This window comes from Homarus americanus, unplaced genomic scaffold, assembly GCF_018991925.1.
Source record: "Homarus americanus isolate GMGI-L3 unplaced genomic scaffold, GMGI_Hamer_2.0 scaffold31037, whole genome shotgun sequence".
Classification (NCBI taxonomy): Eukaryota; Metazoa; Arthropoda; class Malacostraca; order Decapoda; family Nephropidae; genus Homarus; species Homarus americanus.
In genome coordinates, this window is record NW_024722227.1 from 20,645,399 (window position 1) to 20,667,774 (window position 22,376).

The 22,376-nt window shown below is 43.6% G+C and overlaps 1 protein-coding gene across 2 annotated transcripts in view; it reads left to right on the forward strand.

Annotated features, from left to right (window-relative positions):
* The window catches only part of LOC121862413, a 100,909-nt gene that overhangs the window by 51,949 nt on the left and 26,584 nt on the right, over nucleotides 1-22,376 (forward strand). For both annotated transcript variants that reach the window (XM_042360688.1, XM_042360687.1), the window contains exon 3: nucleotides 6,388-6,623. In XM_042360688.1, coding sequence (XP_042216622.1) covers nucleotides 6,388-6,623 — 236 coding nt within the window. The remainder of the gene's footprint in view (nucleotides 1-6,387; nucleotides 6,624-22,376) is intronic.

Genomic DNA, 22,376 nt, shown 5'->3' on the forward strand with positions numbered 1-22,376 from the left:
ACCTGGGACCTCACTCTGTGAAGGTTAGCTTGGGTATGTGTATATATATGTGTGTGTGTCTACACACACACACACATATTCACAATCCAGGTAAAGGAAATTACTGTCTCTAGAACGAATGGTTCCCTGTCCCAGCCGAGAAAATGTCGGCAACTTTATAACTACCCACAGACATTCTTGGGTACATCCAAGGTGTCATCTGCAAATAATAGAGGACTGCGAACTTGGGGGGCCCCCTCTACCAGTAAATGTGAGGAATAAATATAAAATAATACCAATAAATAAGTAACAACAAAAAATAGTCTTTTGCTAAACCAGCAAATAAAAGCCAAATGAAAGTAACACAGTCGCAATTTGCATATACTACTGAACATCTATACTCCCTGTTTACCATAGCAACGGCGACACAACCTCCGCCTTTTCCCTAGCAACGCTTCCCCCCCACCATCAACCGCCCAGCTGTACTCTCGCTCCCTCACTTTTTTTTAGTTTAACAAATTTATTGACAAAGCTTGGAGTACAGTTTGCCTATTCTGAGTAATTCAGTCAGGTCTTGACACTGAGGGTGGTATCACTTCTCACTGCCACGCAGGACAGAGGTTCATACACAATGGAATAGATCTTATTCATAAACAGTATATATAGGTTAGATTCATGTGGGTTGATGTCGTTGTTCACTGCCATGCAGGACAGATGTTTGTACACAAAGAAATACAACATATTCATTAGCAGTATATATAGGTCAGAGTCATGTGGGTGATGTCACTGTTCACTGCCATGCGGACAGTGGTTCATATACATTGAATGTCATATTCTAATTGAAGATTAATCAGTGTGGCTAGCAAATTTTGAATAAACAGCAAGAATGTCCTCAAGCACCCCTCATTCACTGTAGTAATTAAAAAGTTCATGATACAATAAGTCAGGTGGCCTGAAGTCTTTGACAGTGTCACATTCAATAATATAGTGTCCAAGTGTATGCTTTAAAGGTTTATCACAAAGTTTACATGCTGAGTGTTCTGGTATGGGTACAGCATTACTAACTTGCCAGATGTGTCTGTATCCTAGCCTAATTCTGGCTGCAACTATTTCACATTGTCTAGTTCTGTCCTTATGCTGGATATACCGGTACCTCTTGTCACAAAATTTGTCATATTTACTAATGGTACAACTGCCAGGTCTCTGCATTTCTCAGTTTTTCGAGATCAGAGTTCATGATTCTGACTTGAATGTTTTTTAATACAGCATTTGACAGGCCAAGGTCACGGTAAACATGGGACGGAATCCACACAAATTTGATACGAGAGTTTTTCCATTGGCAGTTATCACATTTCTTTTAATATCACATACAACTTTAGACATAGAACCTGACGGGCTGTTCATTGATTTCAAAGCACTTTGAGAGACACAGAATATCACCCCACCTCCATTTTCTTTAAGGTAGCCTGTGGCTAAGTAGATTCCAGTTAGTTCAGTTTGTGTTGTGCTGGCCCAGTTGTTCAGCCTTTGCTTTCTTTGACACTATCATCTCTTTTTCTTTATATATTACAATTGCACAGCCTGTTCTACCTGTGTTTGTCTGCACAGAACCATCAGTAAAAGCATAACATTCACTTGATTTAATACTCTCTATGTGTCTGTTAATAGTTTCTAGTGTGACACATCTCATCACATTGGTGTTTAACATTTGCTTACTACCAACAAGAGTGTAATTAATGAGAAGTGATATATCCAGCCAAGGAGGAATGGCATTAATGGGTTCTTCTGGGGTGATTGGGACATTCAGTTTCAAGAGATCTGCAACACTTTTATGAAGCCACACCCCAAAGAGTCTTTTGTGGAAGGTTAGCGAGATAGTCGGGATTACTTAGATAGAACATCAACTCATTTTGGGCTGTAGTTTGGGAACCATTGTACTTCAAAACTTTGACACAAAACATGATATTAAGTAGAGCTATCCTCGCAGATAGGGAGGGCAGCCCGAGCTCTTTCCTCATGTTTACAATTTTGGTTGATTTAGGGCATCCTAGAATGATGCACATAGTTTCATTTTGTACTACCCCAAGGTTGCTTAGTTGTTTAGGCGGAATAGTCACAAGATTAAGAGCATGATAGTCAACTACAGAACGAATGAAGTGAAGATGGAAAGTATGAGCATAGGTGATGTTAATTCCATAGCCCTTGTCACAAGGGTTCTGAGGGGTTTAATGCGCTACATTAGTTTGGCACTAAGGTTGCCGACAAAGTTTGCATCTTTCACACAAATTCCAAGATATATTAAGAGCTACATAGTTCCAAGGGCATGCTGGTAATGTTAAAGTGAAGAGGCAGAGGGTGAGCAGGACGAGGATTGAAGACCTTCGTCTTGTCAACAGATATTATGAGACCACATTCCACAGTCCTCTGAGCAAATACATCCAGCAAGGTTTGGAGCCTGAGCTTGGTTTGTGTCATAATGCAGATATCATCAGCATAGCATATTACAGCCTCATTTGGCTGAACTGGATTGTTGGCAATAAGCTTGTGCATCAGTATATTAAAGAGCATAGGACTTAACACTCCTCCCTGAGGCATGCCAAACTCAAATGCTCCCCTAAACAGAACACTGGCATACCTGTTGGATAAATAACTCTTTATCCATGTCAGGAGGTTACCTTGGATGCTAAAATTAGCTAGTTGCTCAATTATAATGTCTCTATTAGCTACATCAAAGGCTGATTTAAGGTCTATGAAGGCTGTTTGTGTCTTATCTTTTGAGTGAACAAGATATTCTGCAAAGCATGTCTGTGTGCTGTGCCCGGGATGAATCCTTACAGATTAGGGGCCAGTTTGTCTTTGATTTGAAACATGAGACAGTTGAGAACAACTCTTTCAAGGACTTTACACATACAGGATGTGAGTGAAATGGGCCTAAAGTTTGGAGAGTTAGCTTTAGGGATTGGTACTATGTTTCCTTGAGTCCATGTCTTAGGCAGAATAACCTATGTGAGGCTCATTTGATACAGGTCAAGCAGTGGATGGTTAGGGACCTCATTTAACAATCTCAGGATGTTATAGGTTATGCCATCCTCACCAGCGGAGGATGATTCACTTTATATGAGTGATGTTGTTAGTTCGTGGTGCGTTATAGGAAACTGGTCGGTAAGGTCTGGTGAGGAACAGGCTATTTCAATATTGAAACCCCTATTAATGTGTGTGGCTTTGAGATATTGCTGTATGTGAGGAGGCAGGGAAGTGATTTGTGACACACTAGACCATTGGTCTAATAGCATGTCAGCATATTCTGCAGGGCTGTGATGAAGTTGGACTGGGGTGGGTGACTTGGTAATGGCTCTAATTTTGTTCCACACTTCTGCTAGAGTGGTTGTTCTATTAATCCCCTGTATGAATTGTTCCCAATAGGTGTTACTCACCTGACGTTTGAGTTCACGAAATTCTCTGTTAGCTTTGAGGAATGCCAAGAGGTTATCACGAGTTTTATTTTGCTTATAGGCAAGCTGTTCTACCTTCTCTCCTTCTTTGGTGAGGATGGGGTCATGTGTCCACAGAGGTGGTTTAGTGCTGCCCCCCTTCCTCCTTGACTTAACCCAGGTGTTATAATATGTGGTAATGACATTTACAAGATCACTGCAAAATTCACCCACTGACCCAGGTGTATATCCAACATACCATCTGTGGATGTAGGCCTTGAAGTGCAGTTTAAGATTATCTGGGATGTTAATTTTGAGTCTAGGATGGGGTTCACACTTGACATCAGCAAGTGTGTATTCAGTAAGTATTGCATAATGATCACTGACTAGGTGGTCTGAGATGACCTTAGCCTTGACATTACTGTCTACTAGGTTATACCCAATCACAAAATCAAGTCTGCCCCCCATCAGATGTGTCACTTTGTATGTGTCGTATACAGTGATGTTATGGCTACTGTATTGATGTAATTCACGAACACCCTCCTATTAGAGTTACACTGGACATCACCGAGGACAGTGTGACAAGAGTTAAAGTCACCCATACACAGCATAGCATTGTTATCTGATGGCTTTGGTAATATGTCCACTCACAGCTAATTACACCGAACATAGATGTTATTCAGCGAAAATTGACTGTTTGCTGTCTTTACTGTAAATTGTTGATAGTGAATACTTTCATCATTGTGGGTTTTGATCCATTTACAGATCAGACCATTCTTTACATAAATGAACAGGCCACTTCCTGCTCCACTATTGTATGCTGTAAACCCAGCTATCTTGGGTGCAGCTTTTGCTCCCTCACTAAGCCTATTAACTTAAGTGCAAATAAATGTATGTTCCTTATATGTGTTTGCCCATGGGACAATTATTTCATTTACTTTTTTCACAATAAGTATGTGGGATGGTGTATGCATGTATTGTATATCAGTAAAAATAAATGGAGAAAGTTGAAAACAACAGCTTGGTCCAGTAGCCTGGTTACAGAGAAGAGTCTTACCTGACTACAATGCTGCCAGCGATGTTAACAGATGTAAATGTGAAAAGAAAGTTATATGTAAATCTTCATTTGTATCAGGTATTTGTAGATTGAAAAATAAATGTTGTAGATATGACATTAATAGATTGTAATGTTTGTAAGACTTCAAAAATGGTTAATGCTTAGTTACCTTTGAAGAGTTGTGTTTCTGCTGTTCGGACGTTAATTGTCACAGGTTATCGTCAGTGCCGGATTAACCATGAGGCACTTGAGGCACTGGCCTCAGGCCCCCAAATCCAAACATTCTCGAAGTTGAAGCGTATAAAACATGAACTTTGTTCAACGATGTCCTAGCAACGTCTCAATTTTCTGTCACATGAATATTAATTTGTGGCCTTATAGCAGCAACCAGCAACAACAACCATATATGTATTTCCTTATGCTGCTGCTCTTTCCCGCCAACCGCCAGCAACTTCTTTCAGCAGCAGCAGCAGCAACATACCAACGCTGCTGCTGCTGCTGCCAGCGCCAGCAACTGCCTGCTGCTGCTGCCGCCGCTGCTACTGCTTCAACCGGCTCAGTAACGGCCAGCCATTGTTATGCCTGCATATATATATATATATATATATATATATATATATATATATATACAATAGCAGCAACAACAGCAATAACTATATATATATATATATATATATATATATATATATATATATATATATATATATATATATATATATATATATATATATATATATATATACATATATATATATATATATATATATATATATATATATATATATATATATATATATATATATATATATATATACATACAGTCAACCCTCACTTTACACGGTTAATGTAACCCACAGGGTACCGCGGAAAGTGAGAAACGCGTAAAGTGAATAACATAACATATGGGATTAAATGAAATAGAGACCAGCTGACCCCCAAACTCTACTTTTTCCAACACAATACCTATGTTCTAGTAAAAATAACATCTTAATTTTATGATGGTACATGGACACAATTAATACTTAAGAGAAATACAGAAATACAGTCGCCAAGTTAATGTCCATTCAAATAATGGACTCGACTCCCTCCCCCACTTCTCACACTACACTCGCTGGCTCTTCCCTCTCTGAGAAATTTTGGGGGGAAAACCAGGTATAGTAATAAATAATACCTCAAACTAAAGTTAGGATAATATAATTGACATTGCTGGATTCCTTTTAAGACCAGGAATATATTTTGCACAAAAGATAACATATTTACTCAGAGTAAACATAATATCTAAAATTTGTATGTCTAATGCAAAATCTATGATGTTTATATTCAAAATGATCATCAAATTGTAAGAATTCCAGCAATGTAAATTATATTCTGGCCGGGTAATTTGTATGAATTTTATGAGCTAAAACAAATATCTTCAGTTAATAAAAAAAAAAAATATTCTTCACGACACTATCTGTCAATCAAAGTACCCCACCTTGCCTCCCCCCCTCTTCCAACCACGCCTACTGGAGACAGCAACTGTGGGATTCATTTGCTTGCGGGAGACCGCAACTTCACATATAGGATGCAGGCTGATTTTTTAGCCCTTTTCAGACAAAAAAGTGAGTCTTATATGCCCTAAAATACTGTAGGGTAATGAATTAGCGAGGGTTGAGTCTACTGGTATATCTGTTGGCTACTTTTTTTTTTAATAATCTTGTCTAGGCAATTTCCATATATTTTGTGGGTACATGTAAAAAGTTAGGGCCATGAATTTTTTATATTGTATTTTAACAGTTTTATGGCCATTTTCTAAAATTTCTGTACTGCAGTAGAGATGTAACTCAAGAATGAGGAATGCCTCCTTCATACCCTTTTATTAATTAACAAATATCTTAGTAATTTCATTCAATTCAGCTGTCATGTTAATCTTTGTTTCAGTCATTAGAAGTGAAAGATGGACATGTCGCATCAGCATTGGCACTCTTGCCCCACCTTGCTGAGCACACAGAGCTCAAGATAAAACTAGAGGGTGACCCGAAGCACTTGCCTGACCTTCCAAAGTTCCTCCGTCTTGTTGCCTCCCGTGAGTGCAGAGTATCACTGGTTTTCGAGCGCCTCCTGTACAAGCCAGACTGTACTGTAGACCACCTGCTGGAGCTCCTGCAAGGCAAGAAGTGAGTGAAGAAAAGTAATAATTGAATTGTTCTGATAGAGTACAAATGAAGGTATGAGGAGATAAAGCAAGTAACCTATGAGAACATGACTGCTTCAGATAGGACATATATCGGTACCCTTAGGTTAATGGTAAGTTACGCTGTCAAAATGGACATATCTACAAACAATTAGCACAAGTAGAATTCTTCAATTTGGCAACAGTAATTATGCGAGAATGGCAATAGTGATATCTCTGTTAGCCGGAACAATTGGTGCAAAGCACTTCCGGGAATGAGAGATTTCCGGGTAAGGAGACGACTGTCTCAAAGTTGAAAAAAAAACCCTCATCCTTGGAATTATCCGGGTAATGGAAAAATTTTTGCGGAAAACAAATCATTCCCAAAGCCGTAATTTTCCAAAAATTTCCGGCTTTAGGAACACATTTTCCGAGGTTGAAAATCGAGAGAATTTTCTGAAAATGTCTTGAATAAAGATGTAAGTTAAAGTTTTTTATTTTTTTTTTTTTGGGGACCTGACCTGACTCAATGTCAGGTGGAGGTAGGGTGAGGGATTGGTGGTCTCATATTACTGACCTTCTGATGGAATGTCAGGTCACCCTCTTTTGGGTGGGGGATTAGTGGGTCTCATGACCTGAAGATGTCTTGAATAAACACATAATCTAAGTATTTTTAGGGAGATTGTGATAAGTATAAGTATAAATGAGCAAAGTTGTATCCCTTCAGCATCACATGACATAACATTTTAAAATATGGAGTGAGAAAGCAGAAAGGTGTGGGTGATTAGAGAGACGGAGTGGAAAGGAGTGGTAACATACACCAGTGTTGCCAAGCGATAACCTTGTCCAGGAATCAGGTGGTGAGGTGACATGCCAAGACGCTAACACAGCACACACACATTAACAGCACTACTAAATCATTGTCTTATAACCTTTTAATATTAAAATTAATTGATGCACGATAGCTTGACTGGGCTACCTTTGCACTTAGACAACTGATCAATGAATAAACCAGGACATATGGAGACTCATAATACACTAGTGATGTCACAAAGCTTCGAAACTGCAACCACATAAATTATCTCAACCTGTACTCAAATGTACTAAGTTAATTACTAAAATTATTATGTCTGGTGCAAACTAATCGCTATCTTGCAAAAATTCCAGCAATGCAAGTTATATTCTCCTAAGTCAAGTCAGTGGCATTTTATAAGCAAAAATATTAAGCCCCTCTCCCTTTCATAATCCTTGAGTAAGCGTTAATCTCCCCTCCTGGCTAGTGACACCCTACCTCCCCCCAGGTATCAGTGGGAGAACAGGCAGCGTTGATAACGATTAATGGGATGAATTTTGTTTTAGGCTTAAAGTTTTCTCATATAAATTGTCACAAACTTGACTAAAGAGAATATAACTTGCATTGCTGGTGTCCTTACAAGTCAGCGATTAATATAGGTATAAACATCTCATAATTTGCACAAGATATAAAAATTTTAGTTGTCTAGCATAGTACATTTAGTCCAAAATGAGTATAGTAATATGCTGCTCAAAATTATGGCTTTATCACAGGGAAAACTGGTCAGGATATTATGGTATCGAATGTTACTGAGTATTTCAAATAAATTCTTTTACCAGTGCCCTTCACATACAGTAAAATAGTTATTTTTACCTTCTAATTCAGCTTGTCTTTTAAGGATATCATATTGGAGATGTCTTTAGAGGATCATTATGGTATCAAATTCATCTCTTTAACACAAATGCAGTTAATATTATACAGGTTGACAATCCTTTATCCGAAATCCTTAAGGCCAGAGGCATTTCGGTTTTCGGAATTTTTCGGTTTTCAGAATGGTTAGGGGTTTTTTTTTTTTTTTTATGTGTATTAGCCCACCCGGGCATAGATCACTGACCCACATTGGGGTCTGGGGGTCTAAAATATTATAAAAATAATAATAATAATAATTCACAGGTCTAGGTCGTGTTTCTCACTTTTGATCTTTTTTTCATTCTTGTATTTCTTTACTGTATTATTTTTTTATTATTACAGTATTATTGTTATTATTAGTATTATTAATTTTATTATTATATTTTGTTATTATTATTATTATTGTAATCATTATTATTTTATTTTGGTGTATTTTTATTAAAAATTTTATTTACTATGAATAATTATTATTATTATAATTAGTATTACTATTACATTTTCGCCCCCCAGGCCCCGATGTGGGTCAGTGATCTGTGCCTGGGTGGGCTAATAATCCCTGTAAAAAAAAAAAAAAAAAAAAAAAAAAAAAAAAAAAAAAAAAAAAAAAAAAGCCCCACCAAAAAACTTTCGGTTTTTAGAGCTTTTCGGTTTTCGGAATTTCGAATAAAGGGTTGTCAACCTGTACCATTTGTTGTGAACTAAGCAGGAAGAGGGAGAAGGGTCCATTAGGGGGTAAAAGTGACCGTGCCATCCCCTTCCCCCAAAGGGTCGCCTCACTGTTTGTCTACTGTACTGACTCATTCATGATACAATATTGTTTTGTTTTTCATTAATTAGTACTGTACAGATATGTTATTGTAATAATCTGTGCTTATTAATACATATACCCTTCATATACAATACAGTACAGTACTATGTAGGTAGTAGGCAGCTACCAAACAGGGAGGTACTGTAGCGTACTGTAATGTGGCCAGTAGTCAATTCTCTTTAGATGTCTATTTTCTCTTTGTATGGGCACACAAACGTACGTACATGTACAGTCTACGCGGAAGGTTAAGGCACACCGTGGGGAAAAAATAAAAAAATCATGGTAAGGCAATAAAAAAATGAAAATAACACTCACCCACCCCTCTTAGTATTTTGTTGTGTTTCCCTTCCCCTTCAGCACCTCTTTCAGTCGTTGTGGAACACTGTCTGCAAGGTTTTGCAGGTGCTGTGGGGTGAAATTGGCCCACAGTTGCTTAATTGCTGTGGTGAGCTTGGGGACGGACGAGGTGTCGAGGTCACGTAGGCGACGTTTCATGAGCCCCCAAAGGTTCTCAATAGGGTTGATGTCGGGGGAATTGCCAGGCCAGTCCTTAAAATATGAAACCTGGCAATCCTCCAACCACTGAGTAACCAACTTGGCTGTGTGGCAGGGAGCACCGTCCTGCATGAACACGACGGCGCGTGTTTTCTCAAACGAGTCAGGCAGAACGTCACAGAGAAGCTCGAGGTACACACCCTGGTTAACTTTAATGTTTTTTTCAAGCACAACCAACTCACCAACACCGTAATAAGTGAAACAACCCCATACCATCACTGAATCAGGATGCTTGACCGTCTTGACGGTGTACCTGTGGTCGAGCGGGTCAGAGTCTGGCCGGCGGTACACCCTATCGTGACCACAACCACTCACTGTAAACGTGGCTTCATCACTCCACAGGACGTTCCTCCAATCCTGAAGGGACCAGACACTGTACTTCTTCGCAAAAGTGATCCTCTTCTTCTTCTGGGCAGCAGTCAGCAGGGGCTTACGGCGTGGGCGGTAGGCGCGATAACCGAGATCGTCATGAAGAAGCTGCTGCACCGACCTTAAGGAGACGTGACCAAGGAGTCCGGGGTTAGCTTGCTTTAATTCCCGGGCCGTGAGCTTAGGATTAGCATTAACTTGCCTAGCAATCACCTTCCTGGTTCTAGGAGACGTAAGCCGTGGTCGCCCAGACTTGGGTTTAGGGGTAGGCAACTCTTCCTGGCTGTTTGCCTCAAACTCCGAGATGAATCGGTACACTGACCGGCGGCACACACCGGTTAATTCAACTATTTCAGTAACTTTATGATTAGCCTTGTATAAACCAATCACCTGTGCAATATCCTCACGCTTAGTAACTCTCCTGGACATCTTAAAGACCCAGAAATCACACGATAAAGCACTGTAACTCGGGCGTAAAATCACGGCACGTGGCGCTCACATGGGTACAATAACCTCCACCCACGCAACCTAAAAAAAGACTGAGCGGTTGCTGCTATTTGACAGCTGTTGCCTAAGGGTTCCAGATGCCGTTAGAATTGTGACTAAATATTTCTGTTCAAAATTTATCCCTATCTTGAGGGTAAAACGATTTGTGCTAAAAGTAAAGTCACAGCCCAATTTGTGCCTGAACCTTCCACGTAGACTGTAGATATCTCACACTCAGGAACGAGGTAGAATAGAAACTCACAATGCGTTTTCTGTATATATATTGTTGTACAGAGCAGTGCTAAGGAGTTACTAGGTGAGGAGTAGCTTGCTCAGAGTTCCTGTAGGGCGAGGAGCTCTTTGAGGAAGCTGGGTGGTGAGGTGCTGGAGAGAGATCTTGCTGGTCCTGTAGGTCAGAGTAGAATGGTCTCCCTGGCCAGCCATGGCCGTATTTATACAATTTACGAGGATCAAGATTTGGGGTGAGCGTAGCGAGAGGGCCAATCACAGAGGAGGAGGCCAGGCACACCCGGCACTCTGGTCCTAGCGTTGCTACATGTGCGTCCGCACTGGAGAGTAGGTCTACCGGCATCGCTGACTGTACGCTGATTGGCTGGTAGGCGCGCGGGAGCTCAGTCGTCACTTGTAGGGGACTGGGTCCACTACTCCCCTTCCCCTCCGGGCGCGGCGGGAGGCTGGAGGTTGACAGGGTTGTGTCCCACAAGGGACACATAACGGGCAGGTGTACGTACCACTCGACCACTACGGGTGACGACTCCGTCTAGTGACACAAAACCTGTGGGAGAATCAGGGGGAGGAGGATTTTGGATTAGAGGAGGTTGTACAGGCAGTGGTTGTTGTGCTCCTGTCACAGCAGGGGCAACGTCACTGGCTGGGCAGGCTGGGTCATGGGCAGGGGCCATGGCAGCAACAGGGTCCACGACAACAGCAGGGTGCAGGACAGGAGCAGTGGGTACCTGAGGGTGGAAAGGGGGTGCCCAGAAATGTTGTGGGCAGGGTCTGGCTGGGTTGACTGGGTCAGGAGCCGGGGCCACGTCAGGAGGAGGGTCCATGACAGCAACAGGGTCGATGACGGCAGCAGGATCCACGTCAATGAGGAGGGTCCACGACAGGAGCAGTAGGTACCTGAGGGTGGAAATAGGGTGCCCAGAAATGTCGTGGGCGGGTTCTGGCTAGGTCAGGAGGAGGGTCCATGACAGCAACAGGGTCCACGAAGGCAGCAGGGTCCACGACGGCAGCAGGGTCCACGTCAGGAGGAGGGTCCATGACAGGAGCAGCAGGTACCTGAGGGTGGAAATAGGGTGCCCAAAAATGTCGTGGGTGGGGTATTGCTGCAGGTGGTAACTTCGGGTAGACTGGTGCAGGTGTAGTTCGTGGGGGTTGCTGCTGGGCTGGGGACCCTGCGGGTAAGGTGGCCGGTTTGACTCGGTCTATGCTGATGGTGTCGTGTCTGCCATTCCGGATAATCGTCTGGAACTTCGCTGAATGGGTAACAACCTGGAAGGGTCCATCGTAGGGGCGTTGTAGTGCGTTGCGGTGAGCATCATGCCTGATGAAAACATACTCGGCAGTGAGTAGTGCAGGAGGGATGTGTTCAGGGCGCCGAGGAGGCTGGCATGGAGCAGTAGCTCTGAATGCAGTAAGTCGTGACGAACAGGAGGAGTGGGTTGGCGTAGGTCAGGAGGGAGTGAGAAATCTCCGGGTAGGTGAAGGGGCTCGCCTAGAGTGATATCTGCTGGGCTACAGTCCATGTCCTCCTTGTGTGATGCACGGATGCCGAGGAGCACTAAGGGCAACACATCCGTCCAGCTGTGAGGGTCGTGCTGTGCCTTGAGTGCGTTCTTGAGTTGCCGGTGAAACCGCTCTACCATACCGTTGGATCGAGGGTGGTATGCGGTAGTGCGTTGTCTAGAAGTACCGAGGAACTGTAGGAGGTCCTGCCAGAGTTGTGACTCAAACTGGGCTCCTCGGTCAGTGATGACGGTTGCAGGGGGGCCGAAACGGGAAACCCAACCGGACATGAAGGCGCGGACAGCAGACTCTGCTGTAGCATTGGGCATGGGAATAGCTTCTGTCCACCTGGTGAAACGGTCGATGCAGGTGAAGATGTAGGTGCTACCGTAGGATGATGGAAGCGGTCCCACGATGTCGAGGTGTACTACTTGAAGACGTCCTTTGGGAATAGGGAAGGTTTCTAAGGGGGCCCTTATGTGACGATGTATTTTGGAGGACTGGCAGGCCAGGCCAGGCACTGGGCAGCCCATTTCTTAGTATCAGACTTGATGCCGGGCCAGACGGCACGTTGCGTGAGGAGGCGCTGGGAGGCCCGCACACCCGGGTGGCTGAGACCATGGATGCGGTCGAAAACAGCGCGGCAGTGGACGTGAGGCACGAACGCTCTAGGCTGCCCACAGGATACGTCGCACCACAATTTTATGTTCTTGCCAGGAACAGGGAGTTCTTGGAGTGTGAGGCCTGAGGGGGATGTCTTGTATGCTGCCAGGTCTTCATCGTTTTCTTGAGCCGCGGCGAGCTTCCCATAATCAATGGGTGGAGATGAGGGAAGAATGTTGGATATACAACGAGAGAGGGCGTCGGCGATCTCGTTGTGGCTGCCTTTAATGTGTTGGACGTCGCTGGAGAACTCCGAGATGTAAGCCAAGTGGCGCAGGACACGAGGTGTATGTGACTGGGAAGCTGAAGCAAAGGCGTGGACGAGGGGCTTGTGATCAGTGAAGATGGTGAACTGACGGGCCTCGAGGAAGTGTTGGAAATGTTTGACAGTCAGGTATATGGCCAGGAGTTCTTGATCAAAGGCGCTGTACTTGAGGTGTGGTGGTTGAAGCCGATGTGAGAAGAAAGCAACGGGCGTGAGAATTCCGTTGATCTCCTGCTGTAAGACGGCGCCCACTGCAGTAGAAGAAGCGTCTGTTGTGAGAGTGGTCCGGGCGTTAGGTGCGGGGTGGGCCAGGAGGGTGAGGCGTGTAATATGCTGTTTGATAGTGGTGAATGCCGTAACAGCCTCTTGAGTCCACACGAGAGGCTTGTGAGACTTCTTTGGGAGTCCCTTGAGAAGGTCGTAGAGGGGGGACTAGGATGGTGGCAGCTTTGTCAATGAAGCGGTGGTAGTAGTTGACTAAACCCAGGAATTTTCAGAGTTTCTTCGCCGTTTCAGGTTTGGGGAACTCCCTAATCGCAGTTATCTTCTGTGGTCGGGGTTGTATGCCACTGGGCGAGACTCTGTGACCGAGGAAATCGATGGCGGAGGCTCCAAAGACGCACTTAGCGGGATGAACTTTCATGTTGTTGTTCTGCAGGCGTTGGAGAAGGAGTTGTAGGTGGTGGCGGTGCTCGGCAGGCGTTGAAGATGCGACGAGGATGTCGTCAATGTAGACAGTGACAAAATCGAGGTCGCGAAGCATAGGGTCTATGTACCTCTGGAAAGTCTGTGCTGCATTGTGTAGGCCAAAACTCATGAAAGTATACTCGAAGAGTCCGAACGGAGTGGTGATGGCTGTCTTCTGGGTATCTGCAGGTGCTACTGGGATCTGGTGGAAGGCACGCTCCAAGTCGATCTTCGAGAAGATAGTCTTGCCATGAAGTTTGTGGTGGAAGTCCTGCACATGCGGAATAGGGTACCTGTCAGGTTTGGTGACGAGGTTCAGAGCTCTGTAGTCGCCACACACCCTCCACTCGCCGGGTGTTTGCTTAGGAACCATGTGAAGAGGCGATGCCCAGGGACTCTTTGAAGGACGAATGATGCCGTCTTGCAGTAGTTTATTGAATTCTGCTTTGGCTGTGTTCAGGAGCTCAGGGCGCAGGCGGCGAGGGCGTGAGAAGACTGGGGGTCCTTCAGTTTCGATGTGGTGGAAAATTCCCGACGTAGGTGGTGGGGGTAGAGAGACTCGGGGTGAGAAAAGCTCCTTGAATTCGTCGAGCAGGGAGGAGAACTCGTTGGAAGGCGCGAGACAGGCGATAGTGTCGGTGTGTTTGGCACGAGAACCCTGGATCTTGCGTGCTGTAGGCTCATGGATGAGGCATAGATGGCTTGGGTCGACGCCGAGCTTGTGGAAGGTGAGGAAGTCGAAGCCAAGAATGGGTTGAGACACGTCTGCGATCACGAATAACCAACGCATAGTCTTGGGCAGACCGAGGTCTAAGGCGAGGGTGCGTACGCCGTAGGAGGCGATGGGGGTACCGTTGGCAGCGAACAGGTCATACGAGGGTTGCTTTGACGTGTCTTGTAGTGAGGGAGGGATAATGCTGACTGATGAACCTGTGTCGATGAGGAATTTCGTGCCAGAGGTGCGGTCGGTGATGTGCAGTAGTGAGACGCCTAAAGGAACGGGGGCTGAGGCCTCTACCAATCCCCGTTGTTGCCGTTTCCCGAGTAGGTGCAGTGGGGCTCACAGTGTTGAGCATTGGCGCCAAAACGTCTTTGATACCAGCATAGGGTAGATCCGTTGTACTGGGGGCTGGCGGCGGTTTCCGGGGTAGGAAATGCTCGTCGGAGATTGTAGGGCACGGTGCGTGAGCCAGGAACAGGCCCGGTAGCAGGCGTGGGATTGTAGGGCATGGTGCGTGAGCCAGGAGCAGGCCCAGCAGCAGGCCCAGCAGCAGGCATGGGATTGTAGGGCGTGGTGTGTGAGTCGGGAACAGGCCCAGCAGCAGGCCTGGAGAAGCAGAACTGTTCAATGGTGTCCATCCTGCGGTTCAAAGTCTGCAACAGGTCCTTTATGTCTTGTGAGGTATTGCTCGGCTGAGGGTTGATGACCCGGCTTACAAGTTCGGGGGTAAGTACTGGTGTGGTCGTTGGGCTGTTCGCAGCGGCGAGACCTGCAGCTGCGCAATCGCTGAATATCCTGTCTGCCGAGGGAGCGTAGAGTTCTGGTGTCGCAGAGTAATCTACTGCGGACAGGGTGACGCGCACTATTGTGGGGAGCTTCTGTGCGTGAAGTTGGCGCAGGATAGAGTCGGGGAGTCTGTCTGTGTGACGGGAGTTCAGCCTTCACATTTCCTCCCAGAGATGTCCCGGGGTTGAGTTTAATAATAATAATAATAATAATAATTAACGGTTTATTGAAAAAATTCTGCAGCTCGAAGGCTGAAAATATACATTGGACATAAATGACTTATTACATACATTGGTGGTTTAACAAAAGCCTTCATTAGAGAAAGGTAAAGGAACATACAGTGAACATACAGATTAATGTAGGTGTTGAACAGCAAACTCGTAATGTAGTAACTCCCTCCCAGATGGTGTTAGGAGGAACTCACGTGGTGTAGTAGTTTCCCCAGATGGTGTTATGAGGGACCTGGCGTGGTGTAGTAATTCCCTTGCAGATGGTGTTATGAGGGGCCTCACGTGGTGTAGTAATTCCCTCACAGATGGTGTTATGAGGGACCTCACGTGGTGTAATAATTACCTCACAGATGGTGTTATGAGGGACCTCATGTGGTGTAGTAATTACCTCACAGATGGGGTTATGAGGGGCCTCACGTGGTGTAGTAACTCCCTCACAGATGGTGTTATGAGGGCCATCACGTGGTGTAGTAATTCCCTCACAGATGGTGTTATGAGGGGCCTGACATGGTGTAGTAATTCGCTCACAGATGGTGTTATGAGGGACCTCACGTGGTGTAGTAATTCCCTCACAGATGGTGTGATGAGGGACTTGACGTGGTGTAGTAATTCCCTCACATATGATGTTATGAGGGACATGTGGTGTAGTAATTCCTTCACAGATGGTGTTATATGAGTGAGGTTTGGTCTTAGGCCTTCCTATCGTAGACAGATTAACACATCGCTGGTTGTTGTCGGGTCTCACGGGCCGTTATCACTGGGTACCTGGGACCTCACTGTGTGAAGGTTAACTTGGGTGCGACTGTTACTGTTGAGTTGTTCTCACTGACTTAAGCACTGTTCACCACTGTTTACCTCTGTTTAACACTGGTTCCGTTCCTTTCCTAAATGAAATTGTAACTTCTGGCGAGAACTTGTTGATATTCCGGTGGGGAGGAGGGTTCAGGGGAGGGGGTTGGTATGGGCCAACTTAACAGTTGACCTGGCTGCTCTGAGAAGAGCGCCAGGTACGTCTTGACCCCTCGGTGGTCAAGGATGTTTCTGAGGGAGATAGAGGATAGGTCTTGCAGGAGATTGGGGCTGGTCTGTTGATAACGCGTCTTCAAGGCATCCCGCAGGTTAGCGAATTTGTTGACAACTGGAGGGTTGACAATGGTCTGTGAGACCTGTGTGGCGACTTCCGTAGGCAAGGCACAGAGCAGGGCGCCGTACTTTTGCTCGTTAGTCGCTTGTGAGCCGACGAGGGCTGCTTTAACATGAACTAACCAGTCCTCGACGTTGTGGTTGAAGGGTGGTAGATAGATCCGTCCGTCCATTCTTGCGGAAGTGCGTCAAACCTGTTAGGGAAGGATGAGGGTTGGGAGCTTGTTCGGACCCCCTTCCGTGTTCACAATCTCCTGGGAGGGAGGTGAACAGTTGCAGGGGGGACTTCAGGACGAATACACTTTTTTTAGGGTGCAGGTCCTTAGGCCAGAACTAAAAAAACAAAAGAAAAATAGGAGAGTAGGCAAAAGAGCTCAAACTACGTTTGGAATATCGCACAATAGTTCCTCTCCAGCTGTGATGTGGGTCACTCACACCGCCAGTGGGGAGAACAGACTACTGCATTATAAACCTTACGGTCGTGAGATGTGGAGTAGCAGGTAGGGCGGTTGGCCCGGGCTGGCAGCAGGCAGCGATCCTCACAGCTCCGGTAGTAAGCAGCAGCAGCAGAGGGAGTGTGGTGTTCACAGCTCCAGTAGTGAGACAGCAGCAGCAGAGGGAGTGTGGTGTTCACAGCTCCGGTAGTGATGCAGCAGAGGGAGTGTGGTGTTCACAGCTCCGAGGGTCACCAATTGTAGCGTACTGTAATGTGGCCAGTAGTCAATTCTCTTTAGATGTCTATTTTCTCTTTGTATGGCCACACAAACGCACGTACATGTAGATATCTCACACTCAGGAACAAGGTAGAATAGAAACTCACAATGCGTTTTCTGTATACAGTCATGCGCCGGTTAACGTCTGACTGAACAACGTCCGATCGCATATACGTATGTGGGCCCCCCAAAAAAAAATGACGCCTGCTGGACCACCACTCCACGACCCCCTGACGGAGACACGATGATCCTCCCCATACTGGTCAGATATTATGTGTTAAAGGAATATGCTTCCTTACTTAGGCTTTTTTTAAGCATTTGCCTACAGGTGAAATGTTAACCTACATCTATTGAGGATAAAATCTTTCACCTACAAATTGACAATAACACATTTGCTGTAATCAGACATATCTAGTTGCCTCAACAATTGCAACCCCAGTTGCAATTGGGGTTGCAATTTCAAATTCTGTGGCATTACTAAAAATAGTAAAGTTTCTGGTGCACTCTAAGATTAAGAGAGAAAACGGAGGACTCAGGCGTCCTGATGTGAGAGAAAACGGACTCGTATGACGGGGGACCAAATAAAAAAAGCATAGCTACATGTTTTGTGGACTACAGTATTAAGCGTACCCTTTTCATCACTTTGTAATAAACCTAGCCATGCCTATGTGTGTTTATGATATTTACCATAACATTATATATATATTTAGTGGGTCTAAATGGTCGTAAAATGGGAAACTTGGGGTTGGGTCTTGGGTAAATGAACCAATTAGAATAAATCCCATAGGTTCTGTACTTTCGTTATCGGCGGGGTCCCAATTAGGCGCGATAACCAAGGGATGACTGTACTGTACTGTATATACTTGTGACACTGGCCAGTTGCTTCTGGTGTTATGGTACAGGGGTACCAAGTGACAGCACTAGGATCCCGCTTCCTCTATCAAGGAATAAACAATTAAAATTTAAATTGAAAAAAAAAAACATTCAAATAAATTACTATCTTACAAGAATCCCTCCAATGTAAGTTATATTCACCCAGGTCGTTTGGGTGGAAAATTATGAGAAGAGCTTAGTCACTCTTAAGTAATGATAAATAAACACGCAGGCAGGCCTTCAGCGCCAACTGTCAAATCTTATCTCAAATAAATAAATAAACAAACGCCAGACATTCTGTCACCTCACCTCCCGCCCCCTCTTCCCACCCTCCACGTGTTCCAAGATAAAAGATTGGTGATTTCTTTATGTTTATTCTATATAATATCTCAGACTAAAGTTAGGATAATATAATTTGCATCGCTGAAATCCTTGCAAGACAGAGATTAATTTGAATGTATGCGTCATATATTTTGCTCAAGATATAAAAAATGTAGTACATTAGTGTACAATACTGTAGTACATTTTATAAAAAGTTTTTCAACTGTAATTTTGGGTAGATTTACATAAATTTCTTCATTTATTTTCATCCATTTACATGCACACACCATACTAAAAGAAACGTAATAGAAATAAATGACCTTAGTGCAAAGCTGGAGTGCACATGTACTAATTTGATTATGGTACTAAAATTGTTATGTCTAGTGCGAATTACAACAAGTTTATATTCAAATTAATGAGTATGTTACAAGAATCCCAGCTATGTTAATTATATTCACCCAGGTCATTTCACTCTTTATAAGAGAGAAGCTTAGTCACCTAATAACTGATAAATATACACGCCTTAGACCTAGGCCTGTGCCAGCTGTCAAACATACTACCTCCCCTCCCCCCACGCCCCCTCGCTCGCTCCCACCCTCTCCCCCATCTGCTCGGCGTTGCTGGAATCCTTGTAAAACAGTGAATAATTTTAATATAAATGTCATGTATTTTGCACAAGAGATAAAAATTAATCACCTGTATCACATTACAGTAGTGATTTAACAGTAAAAGTGTATATGTACTTATATAGTATTCCACATACTCATAAATATAAATAAAAAGTTTATATGATGATCGGACAACGTCCATTTCTGTTAACGTCACGTTTCCAAGAACGTATCTAGGACGTTAACCGGCGCATGACTGTACAGTGACCCCTCGTTTAACGAACACCTCGGTTAACGTAATTTCGATTAACGAACTGCCTTCCATAAGGATCTTCAATTCGGTTAACGAAAAAAAATTCGCTTAACGAACTTCTTACGAACCGACCTCAACATGTTTTCGCTTGTACTGACCGGGCAACCAGGTTTAGTATCAGTCCGCCAATACATTAATCGGTTCTAGGGCTTAAATTCCTTACTATTTTTGTAAATATCAAGAAGTTTATACTATTCAATAATTTTAAAAGTTTAATATTCAATTTTTTAGTCATTTTAACAATTATTGAACAAAATTGAAGGTAAAGTGACTAGTTTAATGGCGGCATCCAGCCTCTTAACACAGCAAACAGGCGTTAGTCTCTCTCTGTTTTCACTGGAGGTAACATCTTGCTTGAGACTCTCTTCAACTAAACGCTTTTTTTCTGTGTTTCCAAGCAAATTATTGGTCATTTTGAAATATATTTTATATATTGACAATATATAATGCAGTGCAGCGTTGATTTAAAGAAAATAATCTTGAATTAAACCAGAGAGCTAAAATTTTATGGGTGAAATGGCACCATGGGGTGACTTCTCTTCCACCCCAATGCCTTCTCTTCTTCCTTCTCCTCCACCCCCATTCTAAATCCCATCATCATCATCATCATCATCATCATCATCATCATCATCATCATCATCATCATCATCATCCAGGAGCCTTCTACATACACACCTCAAAGTAAGTGAACTTTTCTACCATTTTTGTTGAATTTAGGAAATTTTCGGTGAGCTGGAACCAATTACCCAAAAACCCATTGAAACAATGGTTTCGGTTAACGAACGTTTCGGTTAACGAACGACCTTCTGGAACGGATTGAGTTCGTTAACCGAGGGGCCACTGTATATATTGTTGTACAGAGCAGTGCTAAGGAGTTACTAGGTGAGGAGTAGCTTGCTCAGAGTTCCTGTAGGGCGAGGAGCTCTTTGAGGAAGCTGGGTGGTGAGGTGCTGGAGAGAGATCTTGCTGGTCCTGTAGGTCAGAGTAGAATGGTCTCCCTGGCCAGCCATGGCCGTATTTATACAATTTACGAGGATCAAGATTTGGGGTGAGCGTAGCGAGAGGGCCAATCACAGAGGAGGAGGCCCGGCACACCCGGCACTCTGGTCCTAGCGTTGCTACGTGTGCATCCGCACTGGAGAGTAGGTCTACCGGCATCGCTGACTGTACGCTGATTGGCTGGTAGGCACGCGGGAGCTCAGTCGTCACTTGTAGGGGACGGGGTCCACTACAGTACTACCGCCGGGGAAGATAATGGAAGCATAATGTGATGTCTAATGGTAAACCCTGCTGCCATATGGCATCACAAAAATTGTGACCAAGTCCCAGGTTGCTGATCTGACTTTCTGCCTCATTTACATACAATTGCAGGGTCTCATTTGCTTCTCTTACTTTGACAACACAACATACATATATTGTTTCTCACTTATGATTTTTTTTTCTTTTTTTCTTTATGGTTCTTTATTATTATTATTATTATTATTATTATTATTATTATTATTATTATTATTATTATTATTATTACTAGTAGTAGTAGTAGTATTATATTTTTGCCCCCAGGCCCCGATGTGGGTCAGTGACCTGTGCCGGGGTTGGCTAATTGCCGTAAAAAAAAAAAAAAATATATACCTCATCGGTAAAAAATATTGTCATTCAAAACATCTTCAGGTCATAAGACCCACTAATCCCCCACCTAACAATGGGTGACCAGACGTTGCATCAGGTCAGGTGAGTAACGTGACCCAATAATCTCCTACCCAACCTTCATCACAAGTGTTAAGACACGATTAGTTATGTATTACAGTCAATTGAGTGAAGTGTCTGCCTATTTTAGGCTAAAGATGTCAGGATCTGCTGGTGAGTACAATATATTCAATACACAAGAACACTTGCCAATAGTAGTGCGTAACAGAGACGTGACCGATCGCCCAAGCGACTAACAAGCCAATCAGTGGTGAAGAGGATAAAAGTAACACAGCTCTATTCACGCCTGTATCATATACAGTAGATCTTTTGTTTTTTAAATATATTTATTTAGCCAAACTTTTAGATAAAGTATTCAAGATTATTTTAGTAAAAAATGTTGTGTCTAATGAAATTAGAACTGATTTTATTGACTCCGGTATCAACATTTCTTATGTTTTTTATGTAAAAGACCGGAATTCCCATCACTATATCATATAGAAATATTTTGTTCAAATATATCGTATTGGAAACCTTTTGTAGAGAATTTATTAAGGATCATTATGGTATCAAATTCATCTCTGTATCACAATTAGCCACACTTGAGTGAGGAGGGGGTGGGGGGACTGACTACATGACCCTACCCCCCCAAAAACTTTTTCTTCCGTCAACACACACCAACACCACCCACACATAATAATAATAATAATAATAATAATTAACGGTTTATTGAAAAAGTTCTGCAGCCCGAAGGCTGAAAATATACATTGGACATAAATGACTTATTACATACATTGGTGGTTTAACAAAAGCCTTCATTAGAGAAAGGTAAAGGAACATACAGTGAACATACAGATTAATGTAGGATTGTACGTGTTGAACAGCAAATACGTAGTGTAGTAACTCCCTCCCAGATGGTGTTAGGAGGGACCTCACGTGGTGTAGTAATTCCCTCACAGATGGTGTTATTAGGGACCTGACATGGTGTGGTAATTCCCTCACAGATGGTGTTATGAGGGAACCTGACGTGGTGTAGTAATTCCCTCACAGATGGTGTTATGAGGGACCTCACGTGGTGT